This window comes from Oncorhynchus nerka, linkage group LG10 (assembly GCF_034236695.1).
Source record: "Oncorhynchus nerka isolate Pitt River linkage group LG10, Oner_Uvic_2.0, whole genome shotgun sequence".
Lineage (NCBI taxonomy): Eukaryota > Metazoa > Chordata > Actinopteri > Salmoniformes > Salmonidae > Oncorhynchus > Oncorhynchus nerka.
Genome location: NC_088405.1, coordinates 51,217,154 through 51,236,617, shown reverse-complemented (window position 1 = coordinate 51,236,617; position 19,464 = coordinate 51,217,154). Strand labels below are relative to the sequence as shown.

Genomic DNA, 19,464 nt, shown 5'->3' with positions numbered 1-19,464 from the left:
GAATGGGCAGAATGGGTAGTTACCTGAGCAGGGCTTGGTCTGTCTCTGAGTCAATATCTTAACGCGGCCTTGATATGTGAAGCGAGGGTCAAGGATCCTAGATATTTTGGATGGAGCCCATCATTTTTTGGTGGAGGATCTTTTGTTTCCTAAAAAAGTGTTGAAATTGTGAATCAAGGTTATGTCAACAGAGTGGCGGTAGTCATTAGGACAGATACTGTATGACGTGCTAAGAGCCTGCTGAACCTTTCGCAGACGCAACCCAGCGATGGCACGGGGCCAGAGATAATCGGCTGCTTTTCAGAGCCTTTCGGGGTGTTGATCAGCTCAATAAAAATCCTGTTTTGACACTTTTTGATATAATTTGATTTGGAGGAGTCATCATCAATCAGCAGTGTACCGGGAAAGTACTGCAGGGAAATATCACAGTCAGACAGAGGGCCATCTCCGTACACCCCATGTTTCCTCACTGAGGTATCATTTCAATAAGCTGTTGTAATGGGAATGTATGTATTTAACACAAGTACGCTGTCCAACGTTTTGAAAACCCTTCTCCACAGCTTCACACTGAATCGATGAACAGGCTGTGTCTTATCTCCTCAGTTTCCTTCCTGGTCTTGTTTATGCATTGCTGGAGTAGCATTTAATTAACGTCTGGGCTTTGCAGTCTGCTAGTCGATGGCAGTAATTACATTCAGGCCTCGCAGTGAGTGGGTTTTACTGGCTCACTCCAGTCCTCCGTTTTTTAATGGCCAAGTTATCTATATCACAGTGTCTAGGCTATTATGCACAATGCAATCACTTTTCCCTCGTGGGCTTTAAAAGAGATTATGAGTATACCTGGCTGTGGGCCCTTTCCACACACTGTAGAAATGCATTCACTGCCTGTTTCGATATACTGTCAAATAAATAAATAATAATAATAATAATACTAGATTGTTTGCAGGTTCTCAATTATCCAGACAATCTGTCACTCAGTGTCTCTTGTAAGAAAGCCACAAAGCATAATTTAATTTGTTGGGGTCACAGGCTCGCAGGTAAGGTGATAAAGCAACTTCATTACTTGTGGCTATGATTTTAAATGCATCCTGCGCCCTGTTTTTCTTTTTTTTTTGCTCAGATTCCTATGGTTTCTCGTTGTTTTATAATGAAAGAGCCTGGAGCATCTAATCAAAGTTAATTTAATTAAAGGGACGGGGGAGGGAAAGGAGATACCTAGTCAGTTGCACAACTGAATGCATTCAACCCGAAATGTTTCTTCCTCATTTAACCAAACACGTCTAAATCAGAGAGGCTTGGCAGGCAGCCTAATTGACGCCCACGTCATCGGCACCCGGGGAGCAGTTGTTGTTGGGGGTTAACTGCCTTGTTCAAGGGCATAACGGCAGATTTTTTTCATCTTGCCGTCTCTGAGATGTCTAACTAGCGACTTTTCAGTTACCGTCCCAACGCTCTTTACCGCTAGGCTCCCTGCCGCCTAATGCTGAGGGCTTCTCACAATAGCGAACATGCTTGTGCCTTAAAAAGCATCTCACGCTCAAGCCACACATTTTTTTTTTTTTGCTACAGATGTAGGATCTTATTTTGAGCCAGTTTGCTACAGCAGAAAAAGAATCCTGCAGCAACAGCAAATGTGAGTTATGTGGATTATAGTTAATGGCCCCTTTTTGAAGGGATTGATACATTTTTTGTTAAGGCAAATCAAGTCTGAAATGTCCGAGTGGAAATGACAAACTTCAGATGCCTTTCTACTGTGTTCTTGGGGACCTTATGCTGCAGACAAGTTTTGTTACCCTTCCCCAGATCTGTGCCTCAACACAATCCTGTCTCAGAGTTTGACAGACAATTACTTTGACCTTGCTTTTTGCTCTGACATGCACTGACATTATAAGATGACGTGGCTAAGCATACAAACATCCGGACAACAAATAACTAGTGTTGAGGAAAGTCTTCCAATGTTTACCAGCCTGCTATCTAGCTCTGTCAGAGCTCCAGAGTTCCTCTGTGGAGATTGGAGAACCTTCCAGAAGGACAACCATCTCTGCAGCACTCCACCAATTAGGCCTTTATGGTAGAGTGGCCAGACGGAAGACACTCCTCAGTAATATATATAGATCGGTGTGTGCCTTTCCAGATCATGTCCAATTAATTAAATTGACCACAGGTGGACTCCAATCAAGTTGTAGAAACATCTCAAGGATGATCAATGGAAACAGGATGCACCTGAGCTCAAATTCTTGTCTCATAGGAAATGGTCTGAATACTTATGTACATTTTAGTTTTAAATGTGAAATTGTTTATAAAAACATGTTTTCGCTTTGTCATTATGGCGTATTGTGTGTAGATTGATGAGAATTGTTTTTAATTTCATCCATTTTAGAATGGGGCTGTAACCTAACAAAATGAGGAAAAGGGGAAGGGGTCTGAATAATTTCCGAATGCACTGCACATCTTCAAATGTGCTGTACTGATCTCAGTGTTTATTTTGAGAAGAATGATTTTCCAATGGCTAAGTCATTTATTTTGTTCACAAGCTCTCTGTCTGAGAGAGTGTAGGCCTGCAAATTGCAGTGTAAGCGGAATTGTAAGCTTGGGTGTTGTGATATCATCTGGGTAATAGATAAGGTAGATGGGCAATAAAAGTGTACCGTGTGAGAAGCTCCTGTAATTTCCCTTCATTTTTTTATGGTGTAAGACATCTTGTTCATTCTGATAATATCAACATCACTGTTCAGGGATCTGATATTTGAGAAATATCTGCTCAGGAACTGTTCTCTAACCCTCTGCTACTGTATACAGTCATTTCTGGAGTCAAACTAACTGTTGTTAGTATCTCGTTGTCCAATCAACTCTTCGTAACAAGAACTAAATCATATGCCAATCTAACGCCAGCTCTAATATGTCTTATGGATGATCTGATACTAACGTCACTGCCCTCTGGAAAACATTCTCTAAAATGTTTCCCATACTTATAAACAAAAACATTCCAATATATAAAAGGCTTCAAAGCACAGCGTATGCTTTCATGTGGGCAGATAGAGCTCTCATTAAATGAACCAGACGTTCTGAAAAGTGCAGCTCAAAAATGCACAGTGGGTGCAGCTAGCCTGTATTCAAACACAATGTTCCCATCCATACAAGATGTCTACCTACCCACAATTAAAACAAACAATTTACAGTACGCAGTCAAACACTTTACTATAACATGAATCCCGTAACTGTTACTCCGGTATACTTTCCATCTGTGCGTTATGCACACTCTAAACCCTTCCAGATGGTGTCAATCAACAGTTCAGGTGACCACTATACTGTAGATATCTGCCAAATGTACATATGGACAGATGCATATACACTACCTTACACAGCCCACCTAAAATGGATCCATTGGATACATAATGAGAGTGGGAAATATCAACTTCATGACAGAAGATTCAGCAGCATTAGTCAATACAGTCTGTACAGTAGTAACCAGAGCATTCTATCCCACTCCAGCTTTATGTCTGAAAAACTCTGTTGCCAAGCAGGAGCTCATTAACAGGCCATACCGTTATGACAGATCTAACCTAAGCTGACTGAAGATTCGCCGAGACTGCTGTATGTCAGGATCTGACGGAAGAGAAGACAACCCTAGAGCAACGGAGAGAGAGAAAGAGAGAGTGAGAGAGAGAGAGAGTGTTTGTCTGTGTGCAGAGGTCTGTGAACACATCCACCTTACAAGGACTATTGGGAGGTGAGAGTGGTCACTGAGTTGTTAGCTAGCTGTGCTGCCTCTCCTCGCCTGGTCGATGGTGGTCATGCGGTGGCCAGATGGCAGGGCATGTGAATGAAACATTGTTCATGTACTTGCCACCAGGTTTAGTGCCCAGCTGCAATGGCAGCAGCAGCAAGAGAAGACACACGTTTCCAGGCTGACGTTCAGCAACAACTTCAGTCATTCCAAAATCCCCGTAAGAAAATGTGTGTCCCAAAATATTGCTGATAACAACTTGTTCGCTACCACAGTAATAAGTAAAACAAAACACATTTCTGGGAGCATCAACTGTCCTTTGCCCAGATCCTGTGATACAATAGAATGTTTATTAACCCCCTTTGCCAGTGTTAGATGAATTTAGTTCTTATGTATTCATTAACCAATTCAATTAAAATACTCAGTCTGTACCCAGAGTTTCTAAGGTTCTGGGGGAAATGAAACAGACGGAGACCAGTCAAAAATAGCCGGTGACGTTTATTCCCGAGAGCTCGGCCCATCATTTCATGTACATTGGTTTATGTACCTCTCATTTCGTCATAAATGTCCCTCCTCCTCTCAGACAATGACAAAGCTGCGTTTCAATTCCATTCCAACACATACATATTGCTAATCGAATGCTACCACTTGTTACACAATCTACTGCAAGCCCAACGGTGTCTGCCCGCCTAGACTTCCTTCCTGTTATCGGTTTCACAGTGGTCACAATTTGTCTGTTAACACTTCCTCTTTGCCTATGTCGAAACATTCTTTATCAGGCAGGATAGAATTCTATTAGTTATAATTCTACGTTAAATGTATACAATATTTAGTCATTATTGATAAAAATCCTTCAACAGCTAGATACCAGGCTGGTAAACATTGGAAGACTTTCCTCAACCCTAGTTATTTGTTGTCCGGATGTTTCTCTGGGCTTTGTCTGCTTAGCCATGTCATCTTATAATGTTATAGCCCTCTTACAGGTCTCATTTCCAGGACCAGCCAGGTAAATTGTAAACGGATTGACCTCGTACGATTATTTAGAAGAAGAATCCTATCACACGTTGTGCTTAGAAACTATGCAGCACAACGTGACCATGTGCAACCAGCCATTTTCATCTTTAGCCATTCCGAGCACACTGTAGTCATGGTGATTTCAATTTCAATAAGTTGTAGTCCTCTTTGGTCAATTGTTTCTGTGATGCGAAGGCAGCGGGGGGACTTGGGTTAGGGCTTTCGGGGATGAGACTGGTAGTGTTTAGAACCAGGTCCATCTTCTACGTGTTAGCCTCATCCTCTTCTCTCCCCATCTGAATGAGGAGGTGGAGGGCTCAACCAGGCCTCAGTCTGTCTGTCCTCAGTGTCTGAACCTGACCTCCAACATGGCATCTACTGTCACAGCCATAATTGTAGCCGTCAGTAAAGATAGAATGAGACAAAGCAAGGCGCTAAATGGCGAGGAACAGGAGAGAGACTTAAACATGCTAAAAATGTGTTTGAAACCCTGTGGCGATGTCATACCCTGAGAGAAAAGCGTATTCTAGCATCGTAGTTAGGTACAGGATTCTGCCTCTGTAAACATGAAAGCTGTGGCACCACTCACTTTAAGGGAGCATAATTACTGCAATATTGTATTACAATGGTCTAACAGTATGATCAATAACACTGACCTTGTAGTTCTATGTCCAGATTTCTTAGCCTACGTCGTAGTACAATTTTATAGCTTCAGTGGATAATTACAGAATGTATTAAACTGCTAACGGATGGAAAACTGAAATGAAAGTGAGACTGGAGACAGGGGCTGGGGAAGCTGAATTTTAATCAGAGGATAAACCCAAAACACAATTTCGTCTCACTACGCAGAGAGAGGGCTGGTGATTTTCACAGCTCAACAATTCTCTCTGCCACTGTTAGACTTGGCTGCTATGCTACTCCTACATTACCAGAGAGTTTTTCACTGGAGGCATTATGGGTCTTATTTACTGTTGCAATAATTAAATACAGGAACCTATGCACCCCCACAATATTTCCACAGAATGCCAATTGAGTTCTATTTTAAGGCAGTGCAGGGGGGCGGGATGGGGCGGGGGTTGGGGGGTACTCCACACCTCTTCTCTTGGCTGACCCACTTAATAGATGCGTCAAAGCCAAAAAACACAGCATCAGCTGAAACGAGTCTCACCCCAGCAGCCCCGACAGGTCCTTTGTGAAATTTACACACAGACGCACACAGTCGTGTTCACACGCACACACCACTATATGCACACACATACCCACACCTATATGCAGGCAAGACCAATCATGCCTGCAGATATCGCTCAAATCCTCTAACACAAAGGTACACACTTATAGTCAAACACTGCAATCACTCCACATGGATAGGTCTCCCTCCCCATCGTTCTGTCATCCTTTATTATAACCAATATATTGAGGAATTGGACAGCTGAGTTATGACTTATTTGGTACGGGCTGGCTTCTTCCTCCCTATGAGAGCCCCTTCAGCCAGTGAGACTCTTGAAAAGCCACTTGAACAGATTCTTCTCTGGCGCTTCCACATACCGTTAGGGACACAATGTTAGTTTATGTTCCCTTACCTTTTAAAGTGTTCTAGTCGAGATGATTCAACATTCCACCGTGATATGTGTCTAGTTTGTAGTTCTTCACTTTCGACAAAACCCTCTCTACAGCGCTCGCCATTAGTGCTACATCAATTCTGAAAGTCGAGCCAGAATCTCAGTTTAAGTCAGAACAACAAGCTACATAAATAATAATTGTTTGGCATCTATTTTTTTTTTTTAATTAAAAAAATAATAGAATAACTTTGCGAAGGAAAAACTTTGTATATATATATATCGTATATATATGTATATATCGCACACGTGACTGTATGTACAGAGTGGAAAATATTGAGATTTGATCAGGCTTCTATCTCATCAACAAACAAACAAAAATGTTTTGTGTGTGCCACTCAGACACCTAAATAATCTAGTATGATGTCAGAGGGATGTGTGAGGAATACATATTTAAAGGCATCCTTTTGTCTGCCGCTGAAGTAGGTCACATCTTAAGCAGGGTTTTCCTTTTAACATATGAGTTATTGTTCTAATCTGTAGTCTTAACTACTGTTCCAACTGAAACCTTCTATCAAATGGAGTCTTGTACGTCATTTAGGTCCATCGTATTGTAATACCAATACATTGACTTTTTATAGCATAACTTCACCATTCAAATGCAGTTTGGCAATCTACTGCCAATTGAAAAGTCTTTCAGTCAGCCCTAAATGTTTGTTTAAGATATTGACCTATGGTACAGGCAAAATGTACATTCAACACGTTTCAGAATTAGCTGGAAGTACTGAAACCCATTTCCGTTTTTTTTTCAACGTCCCGCGTGTGGTTCGTTAATACTACTTCCTGTCATCTCTGTACGCACATGCCCATATGGGGGAGGCATGGATGTCACTGCCAGGAATCCCCATGTGTGTGGCTCAGCTCAATGATTTAAGAATGCTTGAAAGGTTTGCTGTTTTTAATGCGGGACCATTTGCAAGACACTCTCACGTGATGCATGTATGCGTGTGCGTGCATGGTGATGCCTGCTCGCTGGTTTGTCTCATTTACAATAATAATACGATGAACAATTTCAATCATTTCTCAATTAAACCTTCTGGATGCAGAGGAGCAGAACTCAATCAATACATTTTCTGTACAGCTCAAATATTGATGCGTTTTTAAATCATGTATTTTTGATTCATTAGGAACTGAGCTGTGAAATGGAAGATTATTATTCGACCTGTCAAGGCCACAGGCATATCATCACATGTCAGGAATGAATGAGTAGTGGCACGGGGACTAAGCTGTTCAATATAACAGCTCTTACATGCATACTCTACTGCATACTGTATGTCTTTATCTCAACCCACAGTGCGTCCATGGCTACTAGCCAGTGAGGAAATGGAAAAGAGCTTTTAAAAGGCCTGCATCACATTGCTGCTCCTGGGGTCGGTCTCTCCATTCATTTCAGAACAGGCTCACCTGACCCACATGTGATAGTGTTTCTTCTACTGGAGGGCACTGGCAGCAGGTGTTCCTCTCATCTTCTCTTCTTCTTCATCTCACTTTGATCTAAGACATGGATGGGCAACTCTTCTTTTTTGTCATTTTTTTTGGTACTCATTCAAGAGTCTGAACTTACTGTTGAGAGTTTAAGTAGTAAAATACACAATGTACAATTTCGAAATTTGGTTGTGCATCAGCAGTCACTCTATTAGCCCATGTCAGCAATTTTTAGGGGAATTGGTAGATTAGTCTAGTGGCCAGCTATCTGAAATTGCAGTAAGCATGGCCGAATTACCAACCGGGGTGGGGCCCGTTGATGATCAAATCAAATTTTATTTGTCACATGCGCTGAATACAACAGATGTAGACCTTACAGTGAAATGCTTACTTACAAGCCCTTAACCAACAATGCGGTTTTAACAAAAATATGTGTCAAATAAAAAATAAAAGTAACACATAATTAAAGAGCAACAGTAAAATAACAGTAGCGAGGCTGTATACAAGGGGTACCGGTACAGAGTCAATGTGCGGGGGCACTGGTTAGTCAAGGTAATTGAGGTAATTTGTTCATGTAGGTAGAGTTAAAGTGGCTATGCATAGATAATAAACAGACAATAGCAGCAGCGTAAAAGGGGGGGGCATGCAAATAGTCTGGAAAGCCATTTGATTAGCTGTTCAGGAGTCTTTTGGCTTATGGAGGTAGAAGCTGTTAAGAGACTTGGCACTCCGGTACCGCTTGCAGTCTATGACTAGTGGCTGGAGTCTTTGACAATGTTTAGTGCCTTCCTCTGACACCGCCTGGTATAGAGATCCTGGATGGCAGGAAGCTTGGCCCCAGTGATGTACTGAGCTGTACGCACTACCCTCTGTAGTACCTTGCGGTCGGAGGCCGAGCAATTGCCATACCAGGCAGTGATGCAACCAGTCAGGATGCTCTCAATGGTGCAGCTGTAGAACGTTTTGAGGATCTGAGGACCCATGACAAATCTTTTCAGTCTCCTGAGGGGGAATAGTCTTTGACGTGCCATCTTCACAACTGTCTTGGTGTGTTTGGACCATGATTGTTTGTTGGTGAGGTGGACACCAAGGAGCTCTCAACCTGCTCCACCCCAGCCCCATCAATGAGAATGGAGGTGTGATCGGTGCTCCTTTTCCTGTAGTACACAATCGTCTCCTTTGTCTTGATCACGTTGAGGGAGTGGTTGTTATCCTGGCACCACATGACCAGGTCCCTGACCTCCTTCCTATAGGCTGTCTCATCGTTGTTGGTGATCAGGCCTACCACTGTTGTGTCATCGGCAAACTTAATGAGGGTGTTGGAGTCGTGCCTGCTCATGCAGTCACAAGTGAACAGGGGGTACAGGAGGGGACTGAGCACACACCTCTGAGGATTTTTTGAGGATCAGTGTGACGGATGTCCTAGGGGCGTCCCGTAAGGAAGTCCAGGATCCAGTTGCAGAGGGTGGTATTTAGTCCCAGGGTCCTTAGCTTAGTGATGAGCTTTGTGGGCACTATGGTGTTGAGCGCTGAGCTGTAGTCAATGAATAGCATTCTCACATAGGTGTTCCTTTTGTCCAGGTGGGAAAGAGCAATGTGGAGTGCAATAGAGATGGCATCATCTGTGGATCTGTGGATCATCTGTGGCTCTCTCTGTGTTAGCCATCACGAACACAGAGAGGTTGCTGCCTACATACAGACTTTAAATCATTGGCCACTTTAATAATGCCACTTTAATAATGTTTATATATCTTGCATTACTCATCTCATATATACTGTATTTTATACCATCTATTGCATCTTGCCTATGCTGCTTGGTCATCTCTCATCCATATATTTGTAAGTATATATTCTTATTCCATCCCTTTACTTAGATAGGTGTGTATTAGGTAGTTGTTGTGGAATTCTTAGATTACTGTTAGATATTACTGCAATGCCGGAACTAGAAGCACAAGGATTTCACTACACTCACAATGACATCTGCTAACCAGGTGTATGTGACCAATAAGATTTGATTTGTTGGGGCGGTATGCAAATTAGAGTGGCTCTATGGTTTCCGGGATAATGGTGTTGATGTGAGCCATGACCAGCCTTTAAAAGCACTTCAGGCCTCCCAGGTGGCGCAGTGGTCTAGGGCATCGCAGCGCTAGCTGTGCCACCAGAGACTCTGGGTTTGCGCCCAGGCTCTGCCGCGACGTCTGAGTTAGCGAGGGTTTGGCCGGTAGGGATATCCTTGTCTCATCACGCAACAGCGACTCCTGTGGCGGGCCGGGCACAGTGCGCGTTAACCAAGGTCGCCAGATGCACGGTGTTTCCTCCGACACATTGGTGCGGCTGGCTTCTGGTTTGGATGCACGCTGTTTTAAGAAGCCGTGTGGCTTGGTTGGGTTGTGTTTCGGAGGACCCATGGCTTTCAACCTTCATCTCTCCCAAGCCCGTACGGGAGTTGTAGCGATGAGACAAAATAGTAATTACTAACAATGTAATTCAAAACATTTAAAAAAGACTAAGGTCGCTAAAGATGTGAGTGCTACGGTCGGTGGTCATTTAGGCAGGTTACCTTCATGTTCTTGGGCACAGGGACTATGGTGGTCTGCTTGAAACGTGTTGGTATTACAGACTCCATTAGGGACAGGTTGAAAATGTCAACTTGCCAGTTGGTCAGCGTATGCTCGGAGTACACATCCTGGTAATCCGTCTGGCCCTGCGGCCTGTTTATCTGGCCCTGCGGCCTGTTTAAAGGTCTTACTCGCATCGGCTACGGAGAGCGTGATCACACAGTCATCCGGAACACCTGATGCTTTCATGCATGTTTCACTGTTGCTTGCCTCGAAGCAAGCATAGAAGTAATTTAGCTCGTCTGGTAGGCTCGTGCCACTGGTCAACTCGTGGCAGTGCTACTCTTTGTAGTCTGTAATAATTTGCAAGCCCTGCCACATCCGACGAGCGTCAGAGCCGGTGTGGTACGATTCAATCTTAGTCCTGTATTGACACTTTGCCTGTTTCATGCTTCATCGGAGGTTATAGCAGGTTAGAGTCATGCTCCTTGAAAGCGGCAGCTCTACCCTTTAGCTCGGTGTGGATGTTGCCTGTTATCCATGGCTTCTGGTTGGGGTATGTACGTACGGTCACTGTGGGGACGACGTCATCAATGCACTTATTGATGAAGCCAGTGACTGATGTGATGTACTCCTCAATGCCATCGAAAGAATCCCGGAACATTTTCCATTCTGTTCTAGCAAAACAGTCCTGCAGCTTAGCATCTGCTTCATCTGACCACTTTTTATTGAGCAGGAATCAGAAGGATAGAATTATGGTCAGATTTGCCAAATGGAGGGTGATGGAGAGCTTTGTACGTGTCTCTGTGTGTGGAGTACAGGTGATCTAGAGTTTTTTTCCCCTCTGGTTGCACATTTAACATTCTGGTAGAAATGAGGTGAAACAGATTTAAGTTTCCCTGCATTAAAGTCCCTGGCCACTAGGAGCGCCGCCTCTGGATGAGCGTTTTCCTGTTTGCTTATGGCCTTATACAGCTCATTGAGTGCGGTCTTAGTGCCAGCATCGGTTTGTGGTGGTAAATGGACAGCAACAAAGAATATAGATTAAAACTCTCTTGGGAAATAGTGTGGTCGACAGCTTATCAGGAGATACTCTGCCTCAGGCGAGCAAAACCTCAAGACTTCATTCGATTTTGGTGCAACAGCTGTTGTTTACAAATATATATAGATATAATATACACCCCTTGTCTTACCAAATGCCAATACAGCGTAAAACCAGCCGGCTGTATGTAATTCATGTCGTCGTTCAGACATTTACAGTTTTTAATGTCCCGTTGGTAGGATATACGTGACCGTAGTTTGTCTATTTTATTATCCAATGATTGTACATTGGCTAATAGGGACCGGACCTTCGTCCCCGATATCTCTGTCTCTTTCTCCTGCGAATGACTAGGGATGAGGGCCCTATCGGGTGTCTGAAGTAAATCCTTCACGTCCGACTCGTTAAAGAACAATTTTTCGTCCAGTACGAGGTGAGTTATCGCTGTACTGATATCTAGAAGCTCTTTTCAGTCATAAGAGACAGTGGCAGAAACGTTATGTACAAAATAAGTTACAAGTAACGCAAAGAAATATACACACAATAGAATTGCAGGAAACTTACTTTAAAATGGCAACATGTTCTCTACGCCCCATGGTGTAATGTAAATGTGCAAAATTGCAGGGTGTATGGATGTGGGTATGCAGACCCACGAGCCACTGCAGCCCCTCATAATGAGTTCAATTTTTTTTTACGGCCACCACCCCGATCAAAGTTGCCCATCCCTGATCTAAGACAAAACCACGACCCAGAATGAGGTTAGATCATTGAAAGTACTCACTCACGTGAAACTGCACATCATTCAACCACCACTACAGCTCACATTGGAAAAATGTACAACCTTTTCTTATTACTCACCATATTCGTTGTGTGATATATTCTCGTTTACAAGTAGCATGCAAGTCATTTCACAAGTAGCATGCAAGACATTTCACACTTTTTTTTTAACCCATCAACCCAACCAATTTTCCAACCCATGCAGGGTTACAAAACCTAGAATATAGGCAAGACCATCATGCCCTTCCTTCCTAAGAGAGGTCATCGTCACCCCTGCCCACTGTGACTTAATGGGTGAGCCCGGTGTGCCATGTGAGCTGTGGTTGTCACTGTTTCATCACATGCAGTACTGGCAACAAGTTATCCGGTTCCAGGAGAGCAGGTGTTCAGTGTGCTGCCATCCAAAAGCTGCTCTGCCTGGGAGACTGGTTGCCAGATCATTCCCCTCATCTCCTCTCTTATCTCATGTGAGGCCCACCGGCGCCAGGACGACAGGGGGCACAGACCTGCCAACCTCCGGTGCTCTGGAGGCGGAATAATCACTCATACCTGAGATATTACTTGTCAACCTTCTGATAAAGCTAATTAAGACCGTAGAAAATATTTGGATGACATGATAACCAGGTTATGTTCGGTCAACAGTGGATGAACTGAGATTAGCTTGCTGTTAGAGATGTGAAGTTGATTGTGCGTATGAGACTCATTAAGGTATTCATAGCTTGACATTGGTATGCAGTGGGATTCATAGCGAACTCCCATACCTTTGCAAACATTGTCCATCTCAGGTTATATGAATAGATTTCTATGAGAGATTATACTTTTTTCTCAGTTCCACCTTACAGGGAAGTGGGAGATCAAGTTAAAATAATATGACAGATGTTCTGATTAGTTACAGAAACCCCCCAAAATGCAACGTGTTAACTCCCTGGGCAGGGCAAGGCATACTACTGCAGCATACTGCAACCCGATGGTCTTGTTTACAGTTCTGCTGGCATGTTTAGACATGGTGGCACCTCAACCACTCTGCAATACTGGCAGGTTTACACAATCTAATGCACAATCGAATCAGTGACAGCTCAACTCGCAACCTCTCGTGGTAGTGGTACTGCAGGTGTGGTGCAAGGTCTGTGCGATAGTGTTCGAACAGGACAATATCAGCACCATCCCAATCACACAAGTGCATTCGAACAATTCTGTGAGGTTTGTGTACTTATAGGCGGCGTCTGTTTTAGTGTTCATCCTCCGCTGTGATGAAAACTGACAGTGTGGCATAACTTAGGGGAATAACGTTTCGCTGTGACATGTTGTTTCTGCCGAGAGAATAATAGGTTGTGTTTGGGAATGAGCTGTCACAGTCATGTACTTGGCAAGAAAATAGGCATCTGAAATTTGGCATGAGTGGTACTGAAGAACAATCTCAGTAAAGATAGCAAGGTCTGCTGGGAACAACAGCAACAACAACAATAAAAAAACAAGATTCTGAAAGTGATGGAACACTCTCTAACACCTTATCTCCTTAATAATGTCTCCCCCTTCTCCTTCTCTCTCAATTTCCTCTCCCTTTCCCCTCAGTCTCTTACTAATGCTTTTGTTTGTCTCCATTTGTCCCTCAGCTGGGACCACGTATATCTTTGGGAGAGGAGGGGCCCTCATCACGTACACCTGGGCCCCCAACGAGCGGCCGAGCACCAGAGCAGACCGGCTAGCTGTGGGCTTCAGTACTCAGCAGAAAGACGCCATCTTGGTCCGAGTGGAGAGCACCAGCGGACTGGGAGACTACCTGCAGCTACACATAGTGAGAATGGGATGGGGGGGGGGGGGGGTGAGAGCATTGTCTGTAGTACTGTGGGGTTAGGGTAGAGGATGAGGGTCCCCTTTTTTATGAAGAGGGATGGGTAACCGGCGACCCGCGGACCGCATCAATTTCCAAAAACGGAATAATGTTTTTTTTTTTTTTTTTTTTATGTGTGAACTCAGTCAGGGTCTCAACTGACTGTTGAGATTTAGAATAGTAGAATGCAGACAATCAATTAGCCCATGTCAGCTAACATCGTTTTTACCCCCATTGATTTTGTTAGTGACTCACTCAGATATCATATATTAAAATATTTATATCCACCCTATGGCAAAATGTGTAAAATTGCAGGAAATGTGTTTTAAAACTGCAACATTTTCTCTGCTCCCCATGTTAGAATGTGTAGAATTGCAGAAAATGTGTTTTAAAACTGCAAAGCGAGCCAATGTGTCCCCTCATGAGTCCTGATTTTGTGTGGCTCTCATCTCCATCAAAGTGTCCCATCCATGGTTTTGAGCCAAGGCTTGGAATGAGCTAATATCCTGAGGTTCACTGTGTAGAAACAGAATCCTGAAAATGCTCTTGCTGGAGATTTGGAGGACTAATTAATCAGCTTAGAAAGACTGTGTTAATTGATCAAATGTGTGTCCATTTCCATAGAAAAAAGACATATGGCACCTATTTCTCATGATATCTATGATTTGTGCCAGAAAAGTATTTACCATGCATCTGGATTGGCAGGGGAGAAATAACACCGGTGTTTTGCTCATTAAAACAGCAGAGGGCAGAGATTGTAACGGCAGAACGTCACGCTGTGAAATGCTCTGGCTCATTAGACTATTTCGTCTAAATGAATTATTCATTCCATTTGAACCATTTGACTTTCACAGTGCACATTTGCAATGTCACCCTATCTGTTCAACACTAGGATACCAGATGCTTGGCAAAACAATAGCTAAGTGTGTGCTCTTTTCTAAAGAAGCCTTTAAGTCAGGTGTAATATGTCCCTGTTTGAGTCCGAGCCCAAACATAGCTTGTTCCCCAGGGGTACTGCGTGTTTGTTTCTATACTGTTGATTTTAGAGTCAACGCCAGCATTGTCACTGTAGACTATGAACAGTGTGTGTTAAGGACTGCAGTAGATTTAATGAAATTCAGACCATTTGAAACAGCATTTGTATAGATCCTTTTTTGGCTTATTGCCTTGTATTGTTTATTTGTTACCTATAAAGAGACCGAGATGGTATGAGCTTGAGAGAGATCGTAAACTCCCTCGTAGATTACATTCCCAGGTTATTCAACAAAACGTCATAGCTTCATTCTGAGGAAGAAGGGAATCATGTCAAATAATGATTAGTGCTCGATCAAAGCTGTGTCTAATATAGCATGATGGCCTCCATAACAATTTAGCCTCTTGTCATTGTTGTCCCTCATGGAGAGGGTTTCTGCCGTAACTAAATTACCAACAACAACATCTAATCCAATTGGTCATGAATGTGATAGTGTTCAGGAGGTGCAGGAGCAGCACTGTGTTGAGCTATAAGCTATTGGCTTCAAGTTATCCCCCTCTCCGAGAGAGAGAGCACTGGATGATAGGATGAATGCAAGTACAGAATATATGATATGCAGCATGTCTCGTATTTCCTCCAGTACTTAGCTTGCTGCAGTTTCGGCGCCACAGGCGGGTTTCCCCATTGTAAGCCATTAGTCACACAGCCACAGAGTCTAGGGTTGGACCCACAAGGGTCTGCAGGCAGGAGCTGCTGACTGATGGAGGGCTGCGTGTGTGTGTGTGTGTGTGCGTGTGTGTGTTTGTGTGTGTGTGTGTGTGTGTGTGCGTGTGTGTGTGTGTGTGTGTGTGGCGGGTGTGCCAGTGGTGCTGTCTGAGTGGAGGGCCTTGTCTGAGTGTGTGTGTGAGGAGTGTATTGATTATTCCCAGCGAAGGGTTGGGTGATTCATTTGCTGACATACAGTAGGCCGTGGTTAGTCACAGAGCAAAGAGTTGCCACCTGGTATCCCCTTGGCTGATGACGCAGCAGTTGGGCTCAGAGCCCTCTCTGTCAGGATGAGCATGATGAATGAAAGGAGGTTGATGGCCATTTGGGTGTGATTGGAACTTCCTACTGAAAAGCTGCATATTACACTTTCCAAGTTACAGTATTTCCTTCTTAACATTTTTCGTGACATCACAAAAGAACAAAGAAAATGACATAGGTGTTCTATAGATCACCTCTGACCATTCCCCACATTCTATGTTAGTGTCAAGGCTCAGGAGATACCCAGATGCAGACAGTTTCGAAGTAACAAAAGTTTACTACTCGAACAGGGGGGGGCAGGCAAATGACAGGTCAAGGGCAGGCAGAGGTCAGTAATCCAGGGTGGCATGGCAAGGTGCGGAATGACTGGCAGGCTCAGGCTCAGGGCAGGCAGAATGGTCAAAACCGGGAAAGCTAGAGAACAACAGAGAACACATGTATAATTACACTGGGGATAATGGGAAAGATAGGCGACACCTGGACAGGGTGGAGACGAGCACAAAGACAGGTGAAACAGATCAGGGTGTGACAGTTAGACATATTGTTCCAGTATTCACTTTTGAAAGTGTTAGGAAAATTATCTTGGAAACAAAGGACATTCCTTTGCTGAATATTGGATAGGGAGACCTGAATCTTCTCCCCTTGATTTATGACCGGACATGAGTTGTTAATCCCGTCTAGTTATTTCCCCCCCCCCCCCCCCCTCTGCGCGTGAGAGAGGGTCTGAGTGAAGTTATTCATTGCAAACCTGATCCGACCTATTTGGATTCTTGTGGACAGTCATGACAGTCCCCCTCTGGTGGGTTCAATCTTGGAAGGATTCTGTAACTCATCCACAAGAATGACCACGGGATGTCCTGGTTTGTGAATCATCGTGACAGTCTCTCTCTGGTGGTTTAACCTGGTAAGATTTCACAAGCTGCAGACCCCAACAAGAATGGCCACGGGATGTCCTGGTTGTCGATCGTCGTTCCAGACCCGTCGTCCGGTTGTCCAGGCTGGTGGATCTGGGAATGAACTTAGACAGACATTAATAACGCACAACACTTATGCAATACATCATTATATTTCTTCCCCAAATAGCCGCCGTTTTTGCCCTAAGTGATGGTTGTATGGGAACTTGTTTGTGGCGGTATCACTTCTTAAGTGTCAAAGAAATGAATAAAAGCACAAACCAAAAAATATACAAAATATAGTTACCACACCTTAATCATCTAATTGGACTCTATTCTATACACTTCTACGGTGTTGGCAAATTACTCTATCATGCCATTTTGTCAAATGTCATATCTAGGGCGATCCTACTTAGCAGTGTGTTGTTTAGGTAACTACCCTAAGTTGCTAACTACATGACAAGGCTACAGCTGTAAGGCACTAGCTTCGGACAGTCTACAGGGGGGACCTATGGAGTGGGGCGGAAGGGTAGCCTAGTGGTTAGAGGGTTGGACTAGTAACCGAAAGGTTGCAAGTTCTGCCCCTGAACAGGCAGTTAACCCACTGTTCCTAGGCCGTCATTGAAAATAAGAATTTGTTCTTAACTGACTTGCCTAGTAAAATAAAGGTAACACATGGACCTCTGGTGAGAAACGGTGGATTAATGGAGCTTGTAGAGGTAAAGGGGCTTCAGGGTCTATTTTCTACTTTACCAAGACTGGTATTTTGCTTGGACCCTTAAGTGATCCTAGTATAAATCATCATTAAATGTTCCGTTGTGCATGTGCATTTATGCTTGCACAAACACACAAGGGTAAGAAAAACCAAGTATCCTGGTAGGCTGCAACCTGGGCAGATTGAGTCTGACGTCATCAGATCATTTCCATGTCAATGACCTTGTGTCAGTAGGAATCGGTACCGAACTCAAGCCATATGCCAAGGGGCCCTGTGGTGGTTTTACTACAAGTCAATGTGTCTTACGCCATTGTAGTGGCGATAGGTATGACTTTCATAGCCATGTTATCCACGGGGGAGCTAACCTCACGACGGAAGTACTCTACTAGCACTCACTCCAGTGATGCGGTGTGATCATAGTTCATGACTTCTAATAACTTTCCTCCTGAATGGAGGGTTATTTTTATTAGCGGCATGTGTGTTAACCATCAGAAGAGGAGGAGATTCCCTTTTACGTGTTGTCTGCTTGAGGGGTATCGAAAAATTCTTTTTCCCAAGGGATCCTGTCAACAGATACTCCTGATGGATGACTGTGTTGCAGCCAGCGCTAGGAGAAGACAGTGTGGTCAGTGGAGAATGGCATGGTTACTTGTGACCACAATTGGTTGTTTTTCCAATCCATCAGTCTGTCCCGAGTAGCAGGTGTTCAGTTTCGAGGCTGGTATTATATTTTATTTATTTCACCTTTATTTAACCGGGTAGGCCAGTTGAAAACAAGTTCTCATTTACAACTGCGACCTGGCCAAGAAAAAGCGAAGCAGTGCGACAAAAACAACGACACAGAGTTTCACATGGGACAAAGAAACGTACAGTCAATAACACAATAGAAAAATCTGTATACAGTGTGTGCAAATGAAGTAAGGAGGTAAGGCAATAAATAGACCAATAGTGGCGAGGTAATTACAATTTAGCAGCTTACAATTGCTAAACATACAATTTAGCAACATGCACAGGATGAACAAGCCATGTGATTTGGTAGAGTTGTTCCAGCATGAGCCGCATTGTGAAGAGGCGAGGTAGTCTGAGTGAAACCTCGGAAGTGTAGTGTCGCATCGTTACGTTTTTAACCAACGTTTAGCAGGGTACGCGGCCCTTTTGAGATCATTGAACAATGTTTGAGAGATGAGCGATATTGTAGAGCCTGAATCAATTAGCGCATCACAGTTTAAACAGTCTTCCAGGACTGTTTCCAGGTAGCGACTTTCAGAGTTGCGTTTTGCGGTCATATTCCCCACAAAGTGGAGGGATTGTTCGCAACGGCGTGATGTGTCATTCGTGTTCATGGTGAAAACAGATCGACTTATCAGAGTTTTAGTGTAATTGGCTATTGTGATGTGGTTTACCTTGTGCGTCACAACATTTGTATTTGGGTCTAGAGTCAAAGCCCGTGGGCTTGTTTCTTGATCGATAGAGTTTAGAGTGAGAACGGGGTTAATTTGATCGTTTATGTCCTCGCTAATGGTGTTAACCTTTCATGGCCACATGATCCCCTTTGGGATCAAGCCCCACCCCCCCTGAGCTGTAATGTGACGCAGGGAACGCAAGAAATAATCCTAAAAATATTTAACCTCCACAGAATCGCTTGAAAAATGGCTCAAATGAAAGATAAAGAAGTTATTTATCTACCCAGCGAGTCAGATTTCTAAAATGTTTTACGGCGAAAACATAGCACATATTTATGTCCAACCACCACTGCATACATACCTCATTAGCTTAGCTAAGTAGGAAAAAATATGCAATCAACAAACGCAGGATTAAAAGAAAAATCATTTCACTAACCTTTTGAAATCTTCATCAGATGACAGTAATA

General features: G+C 43.6%; 1 protein-coding gene across 1 annotated transcript in view; it reads left to right on the top strand.

The window, feature by feature from the left end:
• LOC135573758 (neurexin-2-beta-like) overlaps positions 1 to 19,464 on the top strand; it is a 104,549-nt gene that overhangs the window by 46,878 nt on the left and 38,207 nt on the right. Inside the window, 1 exon segment of the mRNA XM_065023523.1 lies at positions 13,770 to 13,951. Coding sequence (XP_064879595.1) covers positions 13,770 to 13,951 — 182 coding nt within the window.